Source organism: Ovis aries, chromosome 17, assembly GCF_016772045.2.
Source record: "Ovis aries strain OAR_USU_Benz2616 breed Rambouillet chromosome 17, ARS-UI_Ramb_v3.0, whole genome shotgun sequence".
Taxonomy (NCBI): domain Eukaryota; kingdom Metazoa; phylum Chordata; class Mammalia; order Artiodactyla; family Bovidae; genus Ovis; species Ovis aries.
This window is the reverse complement of record NC_056070.1, coordinates 8,611,014-8,627,283: the sequence shown is the minus strand read 5'-3', so window position 1 is coordinate 8,627,283 and position 16,270 is coordinate 8,611,014. Positions and strand designations below refer to the sequence as shown.

The window sequence follows — 16,270 nt, the reverse complement described above, 5'->3', positions numbered from 1 at the left end:
TCCTGAATATTCACTGGAGGGACTGATGCTGAAGATGAAGCTCCAATACTTTGGTCACCTGGTATGAAGAGCTGACTCATTGGGAAAGACCCTGATGCTGGGAAAGATTGAAGGCAGGAGGAGAAGGGGATAACAGAGGATGAGATGATTGGATGGCATCACCGACTCGATGGACATGAGTTTGGGCAAGCTCCGGTAACTGGTGATGGACAAGGAAGCCTGGCATGCTGCAGTCCGTGGGGTTGCAAGGAGTCAGACACAACTGAGCGACTGAACTGAACTTCTTCCAAGAAGCAAGCGTCTTTTAATTTCATGACTGCAGTCACCATCTGCAGTGATTTTTGGAGACCAAAAAAATAAAATCTGTCTCCGTTTCCACTGTTTCCCCATCTATTTACCATGAAGCGATGCTACCAGATGCCATGATCTTAGTTTTTTAAATGCTGAGTTTTAAGCCAACTTTTTCACTCTCCTCTTTCACTTTCATCCAGAGGCTCTTTAGTTCCTCTTCACTTACTACCATAAGGGTGGTGTCATCTGCATATCTTAGGTTATTGATATTTCTCCCTGCAATCTTGATTCAGCTTGTGCTTCATCCAGCCTGGCATTTCGCAGGATGTACTCTGCATATAAGTTAAATAAGCAGGGTGACAAGATATATCCTAGGTTCATAATTATGCTTAATTGCTTCCAGTAAGTCAACTACCACATACCCTTGTTTCTTTCTGCACCTATGCTGAGAATAACTTTTCCCCGTAATTTTGCTTCCCTGGTGGCTCAGATGGTAAAGAATCTGCTGCAATGCAGGAGACCCAGGTTCAATCCCTGGGTTGGGAAGATGCCCATGGAAAAGGAAATGGCTAACCATTGCAGTATTGTTGCCTAGAGAATTCTATGGACAGAGGAGCCTGGTGGGCTACAGTCCATGGGACTGCAAAGAGTTGGACATGATTGAGCAATTAACACTTTTACTTTCAACAGTTCTACATCTATGTAACAATTTTAAACTAGAACTTTTTATACCTCTTTAATGAAGCAGTTACAGGTCTATAGCCATGCTGATGGCTCCGTAGGTAAAGAATCTGCCCGCAATGCAGGAGACACAGGAGATGCGGGTTCAATCCCTGGGTAGGGAAGAGACCCCGGAGGAGAAAACGACAACCCACTTCAGTATTCTTGCTAAAAGATCCCATGGACAGAGAAATCTGATGGGCTACAGTCCAAAGGGTTGCAATGGCGTGCGTAGGACTGAGTGGCTAGGCATGCAGCCATGCTGACAAGCAACCCCCAGAACCAATGTTAAACCTGTTTCATCAGCCAGTGGAAACTCACCTCAGCAAACACACTTCTGAAAGCCAACCAATCAGCGAGAGGTTCTACTTTTGATAGTTAACCAAAGAACAAAAGTTTCACTCTAGTAATACGTTCTCTGAAGGCCAGTCAATCAGCAACCCAGTCTTTCCTGAGGAACCACACTCAATCCTATGTCATTTTGCTTCCACTGCTAAAAACTACTAATCACTGACTTGTATGCTCTGTAACAAATTTCCCCCAAACTAGAAGCTTAAAGGAATAGACTCACATAGTGAGTCAGGAGTCTGGAGTGGGCTTTCTGGGTGGATCAGGCCAGGGTTTCTCATGAAGTTACAGTCAAGCTCTCACTGGCGCTGCAATCAACCTTGCAGAAGTTATAATGGCGCTGGAGGTTTCACCTCCATGCTGCTCTACGCACACAGACCTCAATTCCTCACTGGCTACAGCACAACACCCAACTGAGTTTTGACAAGAGCAATAAATGTCCATATTCTAAATAAGTCAAGTGAAATCAGGACAAGTCAGGGTACAAAATTTAAGAAGGCAAAATAAATTACATATGTCTAATAGTTACAAGAAAACATGCCATAAAAAGGAGATTAAAAATGATTATTAGAAATCCAAGTAAATGCTGAGATACATATTTTAAAAGTCTAAAAAAGTGAAAAGATATAAGCAGAATTCATAGTAGCTAGGATTATATTCACAATATATCAGATTTATGGATTATTAAATCTTAGTCTGAGTTCCATCACTTAAAACAAATGAGAAAATGTGGGAAATGTTTAGAGAGAAGTGCCAAAAGACATTACGGATCAGAAGGAGGGCTTCTGAGGAACAATATTTTTAAAAGAACATTTTTTAGAACAAAGAAAAGGTCTTAACATCCAGGCATAGCATCTATTTTGTGGAGAGTGAAATAGTTACAATTGCAATAAGGGATGTAAGAAAAGAAAGTCTTATGTTGCAATGTAGACAATTCTGAAAGAAGATCATCAAAAACCAGACTTGACTGTCAAGGACAACTGAGTAATTGCCACAGTCTTTATTTATTTATTTTTTTCATAGTTTAAACCAATTTATTTATTTATTTATTTTAATTTTTAGTTTTTTATTTTTTAAATTTTAAAATCTTTAATTCTTACATGCATTCCCAAACATGAACCCCCCTCCCACCTCCCTCCCCATAACATCTTTCTGGGTCATCCCCATGCACCAGCCCCAAGCATGCTGCATCCTGCATCAGACATAGACTGGCGATTCAATTCACATGATAGTATACATGTTAGAATGTCATTCTCCCAAATCATCCCACCCTCTCCCTCTCCCTCTGAGTCCAAAAGTCCGTTATACACATCTGTGTCTCTTTCCCTGTCTTGCATACAGGGTCGTCATTGCCATCTTCCTAAATTCCATATATATGTGTTAGTATACTGTATTGGTGTTTTTCTTTCTGGCTTACTTCACTCTGTATAATCGGCTCCAGATTCATCCATCTCATCAGAACTGATTCAAATGAATTCTTTTTAACAGCTGAGTAATACTCCATTGTGTATATGTACCACAGCTTTCTTATCCATTCATCTGCTGATGGACATCTAGGTTGTTTCCATGTACTGGCTATTATAAACAGTGCTGCGATGAACATTGGGGTACATGTGTCTCTTTCAATTCTGGTTTCCTCGGTGTGTATGCCCAGAAGTGGGATGGCTGGGTCATAAGGTAGTTCTATTTGCAATTTTTAAGGAATCTCCACACTGTTTTCCATAGTGGCTGTACTAGTTTGCATTCCCACCAACAGTGTAGGAGGGTTCCCTTTCTCCACACCCTCTCCAGCATTTATTGCTTGCAGATTTTTGGATCGCAGCCATTCTGACTGGTGTGAAGTGGTACCTCATTGAGGTTTTGATTTGCATTTCTCTAATAATGAGTGATGTTGAGCATCTTTTCATGTGTTTGTTAGCCATCCGTATGTCTTCTTTGGAGAAATGTCTATTTAGTTCTTTGGCCCATTTTTTGATTGGGTCGTTTATTTTTCTGGAGTTGAGCTGCAGAAGTTGCTTGTATATTTTTGAGATTAGTTGTTTGTCAGTTGCTTCATTTGCTATTATTTTCTCCCATTCAGAAGGCTGTCTTTTCACCTTGCTTATATTTTCCTTTGTTGTGCAGAAGCTTTTAATTTTAATTAGATCCCATTTGTTTATTTTTGCTTTTATTTCCAGAATTCTGGGAGGTGGATCATAGAGGATCCTGCTGTGATTTATGTCTGAGAGTGTTTTGCCTATGTTCTCCTCTAGGAGTTTTATAGTTTCTGATCTTACATTTAGATCTTTAATCCATTTTGAGTTTATTTTTAAAAGACAGGAAAGATTCTCATTTGGCTAATGTACATTAGATCTTGCCTGAAGGCTGTGGAATAAACTGAAGGCCATAAAAAGATACCTTGTTCTCATAATAGGATAACAGCGATTCAGCCAGGAAGTCAGGTTCCAATAGTACTTATAAAACTTAAATATCCATATGTTATCAAGGTAAGTAAAATTTACAACACAAAGGGCTCAAAATGCGGTGTGAAATAGGAGTAGAGGTAGAGGTCTTTGCTCATTACTTGGAATCTGAACTAATTAGAAATCTTATATTAATATAACAATATGATTTCAGTTAAGAATGGACCATTGGCTTGAGAAAGTAGCTTAATCATTCATTTGTATTCCCTAAATTATTTCCTTGAAAGACAATGGCTAACCTACCCCTTTTAAGGTATTCCCATTAGAATTCCACAAGCTCTTTAAAGCAAGCTACAGCTTCCAAGTTGGACATTCACCAAAGTCACAGAAACTTAATGAAGGAGAGGAACACGTTCAGTGTATCTGTGAGAGGCCAGAAGGTCAGGTGAGCTCAAGGACAGACAACTCATAAGGAAATACAATCAAAAGCATGTTAAAAGACTAGCCTTCCAAAATAAGCTTTCTGAAAACAAGTTTGACAAGACATATGCTCCTGAAAAAAGATTTAGACTTTTTTTTTTTTACTTCATTGATGTTGTAAGACTACAAAATTATGATTCAGAAGAAATAATTTGTGCATATTAAGCAATTTGAAATTATGGCTTATGCAGCATTCCAGTTACATTCAAGCTACTTTGCTAAGAATTCTGGGATGTAAAATACGGAAATAACAAATATTTTTAGAGTATGTGTGATCTTTATATTACATAATTTGTTAGCAGCCCATGCCATTTATAGAGCATTCAGTAACTCTATTAACTACTCCTAAGTTCTTGCTGATGATACATCTCTAAATGTACAGTGTGAAAACAATAAACAGGAATGCTACATTGTGGAGTATTAATGTTGAAAAATGTAATAAATTCCCAGAGTTATCTTCCCTAAAATGTTTATAGTCAAGGAGTTACTGAGTTTTAGAAGGCACTTCTGTAACCGACTAATCTTTTTCAAGGTAAACGCTGCAAACTCTACTGTCAATCAATTTAATAACAACTGTAATTTAAAAAGATACAAGGCCCTGGCCACTCACTAAAAAGGGGAATGACAGCATAAAACTTCAGAAGACGGAGTCTTCAACTTATAAGGCCACTTGCATATCTCCTTTCTGTTTGTTTTATTTGGACCAAATGTTCACAAATGGACTCTAAACAATGAACACAAATCTTTTAGAATGATAGGCTCTAAACAATGATGGGAATTTTTTAGAACAATAGGCTAATTTTCAAGGGGGAAATTGCCAAGATAAAATAAATTACAATCAGGATCTTAGTTCATCTCATAGAACCTAAAGCCTCAACTTTCTTTTTCATAATTTTCTTTCTGTTTCCTCTTCTTTCTCCAGGCTATCTTTTAGAACTGAACACTTAAATACACCTTTATATGCACAAGCCAAATGAGATCGCACTTAATTTGTGACTCTCTGTAGATATCTCTAACATACTAGTTTTAAAACTTAAAGAGAATCACCTTTCAAAATAATTCCCCAAATACCAATTTCACTTTTTTGGTTCTTTAAATTTATGCTTTCAACTTTATTTTTATAGCTTCATTGACATGTAAATGAAAAACTACACATACCTAAAGTGTATAATTTGACAAATTTTGACATATGTTTACACCCATGGGACCATCCCCCATAACCACAGTCAAGTTAACAAGCATTTCCATTCTCTAATGTAATCCATCAGGTCTCACTTCATTTCCCACACCCATTCCAGGTAACCACAGATCTGATTCTGTCATGGGCCTAGTTTATTTGCAACTTCTAGACTTTTATATAAACAGAATCATACTCTTGTACTCTTTTTTGTCTGACTTTTTTCAGCATAACTCATTTGAGATTCAGTCATTTGCTTGTTCGGAGAAGGCAATGGCACCCCACTCCAGTACTTTTGCCTGGAAGATCCCATGGATGGAGGAACCTGGTGGGCTGCAGTCCATGGGGTTGCGAACAGTTGGACACGACTGAGCAACTTCACTTTCACTTTTCACTTTCATGCACTGGAAAAGGAAATGGCAACCCACTCCAGTGTTCTTGCCTGGAGAATCCCCAGGATGGAGGAGCTTGGTGGGCTGTTGTCTATGGGGTCGCACAGAGTCGGACATGACTGAAGTGACTTAGCAGCAGCAGCAGCATGTTACTTGTTAAATGCATTATACACCACCTATGGGCTTCCCAGGTGACCCTAGAGGTAAAGAACTCGCCTGCCAATGCAGGAGACCTAAGAGACATGGGCTGGATCCCTGCGGCAAGATCCCCAGGAGGAGGCCATGGCAACCCACTCTAGCATTCTTGCCTAGAGAATACCATGAACAGAGGAAGCTGGCAAGCTACGGTCTACAGTGTCACAAAGAGTCAGACACAGCTGAAGCGACTTAGCACACATGCACACACATAGCCTTTGAGTCTGGCTTCTTTCACTTAACATGATGCATTTAAAATTCATCTATGTTATGGAATCAATAGCTCATTCCTTTTTATTGCTTGATAGTACTACATTGTAAAAATGTTAACAAATTTTGATTATTCATTCACTAGCTGAAGAACATTTGTGTTGTTCCAGCTCTTGGCAATTATGATTAATCAGCTACATATATTCATTATAGGTTTTCATGTGAACAAATACGTTCATTCCTCTTGCATAATTACCTTTGTGTAGGACAGCCGGGTTTTATGGTTAGAGCTTATTAACTCGTAAGAAAGTATCAAAATCTTTAGAAACCCACTGTACAATTTAGCATTTCCACTAGCAATGTATGAATGTGCCAGTTATTCCACATTCTTGCTAGATTCGGAATTATCAGATTTTTAAGTTTTATTTTAGGCATTCTAATAAATGAGTGGTACTATGACATTTTGGCTTTTATATGTATTTTCCTATTGACTAATGATTCTGGTTATCTTTTAATGTGCTTATCTGCATCTATATATTTTCTTTGGTATATTCGGTTTCCCAAAATATAAAGTAATCATCGAAGGATAGTCTTTTCGACAAGCAGTGCTAGCACATTTGAATATCAATATGTTAGATACCTTGAGTCATGTATGAAATATAATTCAAAAAACCATACACTGAAATATAAAATTTAAAACTATAAAGTTTCTAGAGGAAAATCTTTTGACCAAAGGCCTAACTAATATTTCTTGGATGACAGTAAAAGCATCAGCTATAATTGTGATAAACTTGACTTTATCAAAATTAAAATCCTCTGCTGTTCAGAAGAAAGAGAAAGAAGAAAACAAGTGACAGACTGGGAGAAAATATTACAAAGCATACGCATATTAAAGAGTTTATATTTAGAATATTGAAACATCTCGCAACAATTAAGGACAATAGCAAAAATGGGCTGCCGTCTATGGGGTCGCACAGAGTCGGACATGACTGAAGCGACTTAGCAGCAGCAGCAGCAAAAAATATAAATATGGCAAAAAGTTTAAACAAGCACTCCACCAAGGAAGATACAGAAATGACAAATACATAAAAATATGCTATATATCACTGTCTAGTTGTTGTTGTTCGGTCGCTAAGTCATGCCTGACTCTTTGTGACCCCATAGACTGCAGCACGCCAGGCTTCCCTGTCCTTCATCATCTCCTGGAGTTTGCTCAAACTCATGTCCATTGAGTCAGTGATGCCATCCAACCATCTCGTCCTCTGTCGCGCCCTTCTCCTCCTGCCTTTAATCTTTCCCAGCATCAGGGTCTTTTCCAATGAGTCAGCTCTTCACATCATGTGACCAAAGTATTGGAGCTTTGGCATCAGTCTTTCCAGTGAATATTCAAGGTTGACTTATTTTATGATTGACTGATTTGGTCTTGCTGTCCAGGGGAATCTCAAGGGTTTTCTTCAGCATCACAATTTGAAGGCATCAACTCTTTGGTGCTCAGCCTTCTTTATAGTCAAACTCACATTCATACATGGCTGTTGGAAAAACCATAGCTTTGCCTACAGGGGCCTTTGATGGCAAAGTGATATCTTTACTTTTTAATACACTATCTAGGTTTGTCATAGCTTTCCTTCCAAGGAGCAAATGTCTTTTAATTTCCTGACTGCAGTTGCTGTCTGCAGTGATTTTGGAGCCCCCCAAAATAAAATCTGTCACTGCTTCCACTTTTTGCCTATCTATTTGCCATGAAGTGATGGGACTGGATGCCATAATCTTAGTCTTTTGAATATTAAGTTTTAAACCCATCCCCTTCCATTTTAGTCCACTGTTTCCTAAGATGTCAATGGTCACTCTTGCCATCTTCTGCTTGACCATGGCCAATTTACCTTGATTCATGGACAAATTAATGTTCCAGGTTCCTATGCAATACTGTTCTCTACAGCATCAGACTTTACTTTCACCACCAGACACATCCACAAATGAGTGCTGTTTCCCCTTTGGCCCAGCCATTTCATTGTTTCTGGAGCTACTAGTAACTGCCCTCTGCTCCTCCCCAATAGTATATTGTACTCCAACCTGGGGTGCTCATCTTCCTAAATGATGAGTGTCATATCTTTTTGCCTTATCATCCTGTTCACGGGATTCTGGTGGCAAGAGTACTGGAGTGATTTGCCATTCCGTCCTCCAATGGACCATGTTTGGTCAGAACTCTCCACCATGACCTGTCCGTCTCAGGCGGCCCTGCGTGGCATGGCTCATAGTTTCACTGAGTTATGCAAGCCCCTTGGCCATGACATTGAATCACTGTCTATTAGAGAAATACAAATTAAAACCACAATGGAATTCATATCACTTAGAATGGCTAAAATTAAAATAACTGATTATAGTGAGTAGTGATACAGCTATGGAACAAAAGCCACTCTCTTATTTCCACTGGTAGGAAATATGAAATGGCATAACCACTTTGGAAATAAGTTTAGACAAGAGAAATGGCAAACATATGTCTATCCACAGCCCTGTACAGGAATGTGTATAGCAGTATTCCTTGTAGGAGCACATTAGAAAAAAAATATATATCCATCATGTGGTGAATGGATTAACACAGTATTTCCACTATTCTAATGGAGTCACCAAAGTATAAAACAGCCACTTTTTAAACTGTAAGTATAATATTTAAAGACAAAAGGGAATATTCTATAAGGCCAACGTATCATCCCATATCATCTAAGTGATGAATAAGAGTTACATAAAGTACAAGTTTCTTCCTTATTTATAAAAAGAAATAATAAGGTTCATAATCTTACCTATATACTTATATCCTTCTTCCCCATTTACAATGGGCCTCAGCCAAGTTGACCTAAGCCTCAAATTAGTAGACACATGAGCACCTTGAGGAGGGTAAAGTGTAAATAGCATTTCAATTGCATTGTGCTTCTTGATGATACCAGAGTATTTTACACGGTCTTCTGTAAAAAGAATAAAAAACAACATTCTGTTTTAATTTTTAGACCTTTTACAAAATTTCATATCCTTTTCTTTTAAGGGAAGAAAATTTAAAACTATTGAAACTTTTGAATGCTAATGGTTATGCAACATAGTTAGACAACATAGCTCTGTTTACCCAAAAATACTTTACCAAAAATCTAGTCTTTCAGATAATTCCTAGCAAAAATTAAGGAGTAAAGGCTTACAAGTAGAATCCTCAAATACTATCAGTCTAAAGCAGTGCTGTTAATAGCTCTGAAAAAAAGTAAGATAACCAACTAACAGCATTCATATTATATATACTATAGCATAATCATATTTTAATTGCCATTAAACAATAATCTGAGAAAAATATTGAGTAAATATGGAGTTCCATAAACTAGAACTACTGAATCAATATTCTTAAGCTATGGTCTTTAAGAAAATGTAACATCACCTATACAAATATTTATATAACACTTACTATATGCAAGAAATGGCCCCACGTGCTTTTGAACATTAACACATTTAATTTTCCCAGCACACCTGTAAGGTCAATACTGTTATTATCTTCAGTTCACATGAGGAATTTGAGGTCCAAAGAAATTAAATAACTTGCCTAAATCTTAGAGTCTGCAACTGACGCAATTAGGATTTGGATTATCTGAGTAGATGCTTTGGCCATATTTTGGCCACCTGATGGAAAGAACTGACTCATTTGAAAAGACCTGAAGCTGGGAAAGATTGAAGATGGGAGGGAAAGGGGAAGACAGAGGATGAGATGGTTGGATGGCATCACCGACATGATGGACGTGAGTTTGAGTAAGCTCCAGGAGTTGGTGATGCACAGGGAAGCCTGGTGTTCTGCAGCCCATGGGGTCGCAAAGAGTTGGTCACAACTGAGCGACTGAACTGAACTGAACTGAGGAGAAGCTTTCATTTGCAAACAAATATTTGTCAAGTGAATATGACCTGCATTAACTAGCTTTCAAGTTGTGGTGCTGGAGAAGATGCTTGAGAGCCCCCTGGACTGCAAGGAGATCCAACCAGTCAATACTAAAGGAAATCAACCCTGAATATTCACTGGAAGGACTGATGTTGAAGCTGAAGCTCCTATACTTTTGCCACCTGATGCAAAGGGCTGACTAGTTGGAAAAGACCCTGACACTTGGAAAGATTGAGGGCAGGAGGAGAAGGGCATGGCAGTGGATGAGATGGTTAGATAGCCATCACTGACTCAATGGACATGAGTCTGAGCAAACTTCAGGAGATAATGAAGGACAGGAAAGCCTGGTATGCTTCAGTTCATAGGGTCAAAGAGAGTTGGACACAACTTCGAGACCAAATAACAACGACTAGTAGATGAGAGAGCTGTGATTAATGAAGAATTTGAATCGTGGAGTGAAAAGTCACTTCTTACAGTCCTTGGGCCTTCAGTTTGTGTTTTCAGTTTTTGGTTGATAACCCAATGTCCTAAAATTCAATGAGGCAGTCTACTGAGCAATTGATTCAAAGCAATTCTACCTAGAAACATTTCAAAGAAAAGATACTAATAAAAATCTTCATTTATAATCCTGTTACATTTTTTTCTCTTCTTCCCAACTAGCTTCCTTTTCTCTCCCCTTTATTTTTTTTAAATATCATATTTCATAGTACAGTAAGTATAAGGCAGTACAACATAATGAGTAAATGAAAAAGAAAGTAGATTTGTTGGTAGATACTGTGCCAGGAAGCCATCTTTTACACGCTAAGTCGCTTCAACTATGTCCGACTCTTTGCAACCCTATGGACTGTAGTCTGCCAGGCCCCTCTGTCCATGGGATTCTCCAGTCAAGAGTACTGGAGTGGGTTGCCATGCCCTTCTCCAGGAGCTCTTCCCAACCCAGGACTGAACCCATGTCTCTTACATCTCCTGTATTGACATGTGGGTTCTTTACCACTAGTACTCCCAGGGAAGCCCCATCTGTTGCCTCACCCAAAATCCATCTTCACTGTCCTATTTGTGAGACTAGAATATTTCCCCCTTGCCATCTGGCAACATTTTAAACATCCCTGATAGAAGGCAATCTAGGGAACTAGTGGATAAAGGGGTTCTTCCTGGTTCTGGGGGATTGTCTCCTGTAGTAAATCGTGACCAACCACGCAGGGTCTTCTGGGCCATGCTGCCTGGAACCTCATAGGGCTCCTGAGACACACGCACTGGGAGCTTGTGGGCACATTCCTTGCGGCACCACCTTCCCTTGAATGGTTTCTACACCGAGACACTTCCCTGAAAACAGCTTCGCCTGAACCCTGGTAAGTAACTTCCCTGGGAAATACACTAGCATGCTACTTTCATGAGTGTCTCTGTTTACTGGGTCACAGCTGTGTCCCCTCCAAGAAGAGCTGAATCCAAGTTACAGGGAGAAATACGGTAAGGGGCACTGTTTAAAATTTGTTCTTTCCCGAAGTGCTCTGTTCTCAGACTGAGAGCTAGCGTGACTCCTCTTCTCAATACTTTTTTAAATAATTAAATGTATTTATTTTTAACTGCAGGATATTTGCTCCACAATATTGTATTGGTTTCTGTCAAACATCAACATGACTCAGCCATAGGTATACCTATCTCCCCTCCTTCTTGAACTTCTCCCCTACCTCCCATCCCAGCCACCCTGCTAGGTTGTTACAGAGCCCCAGTTTGAGTTCCCTGAGTCATACAGCTAATTCCCATTGGTTAACTATTTTATTTCACATATGGTGATGTATATGTTTCCATGTTACTCTCTCCACACATCTCACCCTCTTCTTCCTCCCCCCTCCCTGTCCCCATGTCCATAAGTCTGTTCTGTATGTCTTCTCAATTCTTTAAGGTTCCTTTTACCCTTAATAGCCAATCTTGGGCTTCCCAGGTGGCACTAATAGTAAAGAATCTGCCTGCCAATGCAGGAGACATAAGAGACGTGGGTTTGATCCATGGGTTCGATCCATGGGTCCAGAAGATCCCCTGGAGAAGGGCATGGCAAGCCATTCCAGTATTCTTGCCTGGAGAATTCCATGGACAGAGGAGCCTGGTGGGCTATAGTCCATGGGGTCACAAAGAGCTGGACACGATTGAAGCAACCTAGCACACGCTCACAGTCTATCTCAGTTTCCCTAATCTCCATCAGAGTTAATAATTCTTTACGTTAAACATTCCCTGCTCAAATCACCATGTAGTTTTATTCTCTAATTGATAAAGCAGACCTGAGCTATAATTCATTTTCTTTTTTAATTTTTATTGGAGTATGGTTGCTTTACAATGTGTTTCTACCGTAAAGCAAAGTGAAGCAACTGTATATGTATACACATATATTCCGTTATATGCATGCATATATTCCATCTTTGTTTGGATATCCTTCCCATTTAGGTCACACACAGCACTAAGTAGAGATCCCTGTGTGATACAGGTTCTCACTAGTTATCTATTTTAACATTGTATCAATAGTATGTGTCAATCTATGAGTTCTAATCTTTGAACCATCATAACAGGCTTTGAAATATTAGACAAATCACATTCATCTCCTGGTGATAGTACTGACCTCTTAGGATTATTGTTAGGATTAAGTGATATAAGAAATATATAAAAATCCATAGCACCATGTCTATAAATACTACATGGGTGTGTTAGTATATGTAACCCAGTATTACTTCAACAGTAATGAAAACCACAAGAGAGTCAGGAAATAATAAACTATTGCATCTTTTAATTATCAACACTTTAGAGAATTTTCTGCTTTTTTTAAAAGAGAAAGTTCAAAACTATTCCCTTCTAACTCAAAAAAAGCAGACATCTTTATATGTGCTCAGATATGTGAACAGATATTAGGGATACCTCACCTGCGTGCTGTGGGCTAAGTTGCTCAGTCATGTCTGACTCTTTACAACCCTATGGACCATAGCCCACCAGGCTCCTCTGTCCATGGGATTCTCCCGGCAAGAATACTGGAGTGGGTTGCCGTGTCCTCCTCCAGGGGATCTTCTCAACCCAGGGATCGAACCCACATTTATATGTGCTCAGATATGTGAACAGACATTAGGAACATCTCACCTGTATAATTTTAAGCCCCTTCTCATCTGTCAAAAGAAGAAAGAAAGCCAGAACTACTACAAAGCAGTGCTAAAGAGTCAACCCTGCTTTACTTTTTCACTCAGGTTGTACTTGAAGAAGTTGAGCTGGGGGCTTCCTAGGCAGTAGAGGTCTCTTGGAGTTGAGAAGGAGGCTACGGATGCAGCACTAATTACAAGAAATCACAGTGAAATTAAATACAACCCTGAAGTTTTACTTCACATACAAAATGAGGAAGCAAAAAAGATCAGTTTTTTGTCTTTGAAACCATAAAGTAAGAAAGTAAAGTAGAGAAATCTAGCAGTAATAGCAGCCTTTTTAGTGTGAAGGGCCAGATTGCACCTAAGGTTTCTCTCTTCCCTAAGATTGATACTTTTCTAACTCCTTTCGCTTAAGCAAGATGTTTAAGCAAAATAGCTTTATGCTTAGTAGTTTTAATAAAGCATCTTATTTTCCATCAAGGCCAAATGTTTCCATTTTGGGCAAAATAAGATGCCTATGCTAAATTCTAAGCCGTGGTGGATGTAGAACTGCCACTTTCTCTTCCTGGATTACTCTGATTGAACAGTAAGTAAAACACATGAAGTCTGCGGGATGTTGAACTTGCCGTGAAAATGGGATGTCATGAGAGCTGTAGAAGCAGGCACACGTTGGAGGTGTCTAGTTCAGAGTCTTGCTATTGCCACCATTTGCCATCGAGTAACACAAATGGCAACCCACTCCAATATTCTTGCCTGGAGAAACCCTTGGGCAGAGAAGCCTGGGGGCTACAGACCACAGTGTCACAAAGAGTCAGACACAACTGAAGCGACTTAGCACACACGCAATACAGATGGCGCCTTGGAGCTTATAGAATATAAACGAAGCATAACGACTTTGGAATAACTGTACCTTCCTTCATAATATCAAAATTGATTACACGTAAGCATGTTTCATTTTAGAAAGCATATGGCTTGTAAAATATGCCCTCTTCTTTCTGTTTTATTACATATGTCATCCTAAGACAAAACAGGAATTTAATTTTTGTTGCTGATATTGTTAACTTGTTATTTAGGGAGTATCTACCTTTTAATATACTGCTAAGTCAATATTGCCACATTACATTTGGGTGTAAAAATATGGTTCTCAGAACTCACAAGAATAAGAGCTCTTCCTTACTCCTTCTTCCCCAAGCCATAGGTGTAGTAACACTCTGAAGATCGCAGGTGTGTGTGTCTAGGTCTGGTCTATGGCAGAGGCCCACACAATATTTCCATGAGTCTCTGCTGCTCCCAGATCACCAAGTAGTCACTTGTCTTCATTAGAGGGAGCAGCTGAGGCTGAGCTGTGGCCCTGGAGCTGACTACCACTGGGGTATGGACCTGACCTGACATTTATGAGATGAGTGATCTGAAGCAAGTTAGTTACCCTCTTTCCAGCTAAACAGTAAAACTATTTACATTACAGTAGAACTGTTCACATTAGAGTGTTGCCACGACTTGAAATAAATAAAGTCCTTAGAAGAACGCCGAGTTGATGGCCAGCATTGTTACTACTATTATATGCTCTTGCCTGAGCAGATGCTGGCACAGCCTCTGTCCTCCTGAGATAATAATGGTGGTCTGCTGTCTCCTGCCCCATCTTGTTTGTCTTCTGGATGGGTGAGTGGAGAAGTGGACAGTCATTCTGAACTCGCTGCCCTTTGTGGTCACTCTCACATTATTTTGGATGGTCTAAGGCTCAGTGGTTCCCATTGGATACTGATTAGAAGTTTTGTGTTCATCAGTACTCATGAGTTACTAATCGATGTTGTGGTAGTCTTCCTTGTTGCTATTATTAGCAAAAACAATAAGCTCATATTTTGTTGACTCTAAGATAATATAGATGTTGATTATCCCATTAGTTTATCATCATTAAGAAATATAAGACTGAAAATTTAACTATGGCATGCCACTGATTATAAGATATAGCTCTATTTTAGAGACATTAAAATATGAAAATATATACCTTAGAGTTAACAAAATACAGCAAAATCAAGATATCTAATTGACAACTCCATTTGGCTAACAAACAGGCACTCAATGTCTGTCCAGTACCCAGATTTCCTGCCTCAGTAAATAGCTTGCTTTTACTGGCACAACCTAGGAAATAAGGAAACCTCCTTGACACCTCACTACCCCCTCCTACCATCCTTGAAAAATTGACAACTACCTTTTAAACTTTTAAAAAAACTCTTTTTATTTAATGAATTTATTTGACTGTGCTAGTCTTAGTTGCAGCATGTGGGATCTTAGTTCCCTGACCAGGGATCAAACTCAGGCCCCTGCATTGGGAGCTCAGAGTCTTAGCCACTGGACCACCAGGGAAGTTCCTATCATCTGCTGCAGCTAAGTCACATCAGTCGTGTCTGACTCTGTGCAACCCCATAGATGGCAGCCCACCAGGCTCCCCTATCTCTGGGACTCTCCAGGCAAGAACACTGGGGTGGGTTTCCATTTCCTTCTCCAATGCATGAAAGTGAAAAGTGAAAGTGAAGTCGCTCAGTTGTGTCCGACCCTTAGCAACCCCATGGACTGTAGCCTACCAGGCTACTCTGTCCATGGGATTTCCCAGGCAAGAGTACTGGAGTGGGGTGCCATTGCCTTCTCCTATCATCTATTTTTATACAAGTACTTTTGCCTCCTAAATAATCTTCTTGGCCCTTTTGACCTTGCCTCTAAGCAGCAACCAGAATAGTATTTTTATGTATCTTTAATACATTTTCCTACTCATTGGTTTCCTATTTCATACATTTCCCTATTGAGTAGGTTCCTGATGCTCTTAAAATAGCATCAAGTACTGAATAAGTCCTAGAAGATTCTGAACATTCTGGTCGCTGCCTCCTCCTCCATCTCTACTCTAGGATCCTGGGCTTTCTTTCTGTTTCATAAACACACCCTGAATCCTCCTACTTCAGACCTTTGCATAAGATGTTCTGTGTACCTGGCATGCTCTTCTCCCACATGCTGCCCTCCACTGACTCATTAACTTAAAC

At 39.5% G+C, this 16,270-nt stretch overlaps 1 protein-coding gene across 1 annotated transcript in view; it reads right to left on the bottom strand.

Moving 5' to 3' along the window:
• Positions 1–16,270, bottom strand: part of IQCM (IQ motif containing M) — a 594,059-nt gene that overhangs the window by 167,235 nt on the left and 410,554 nt on the right. Inside the window, exon 15 of the mRNA XM_060400977.1 lies at positions 9,014–9,175. Coding sequence (XP_060256960.1) covers positions 9,014–9,175 — 162 coding nt within the window. The remainder of the gene's footprint in view (positions 1–9,013; positions 9,176–16,270) is intronic.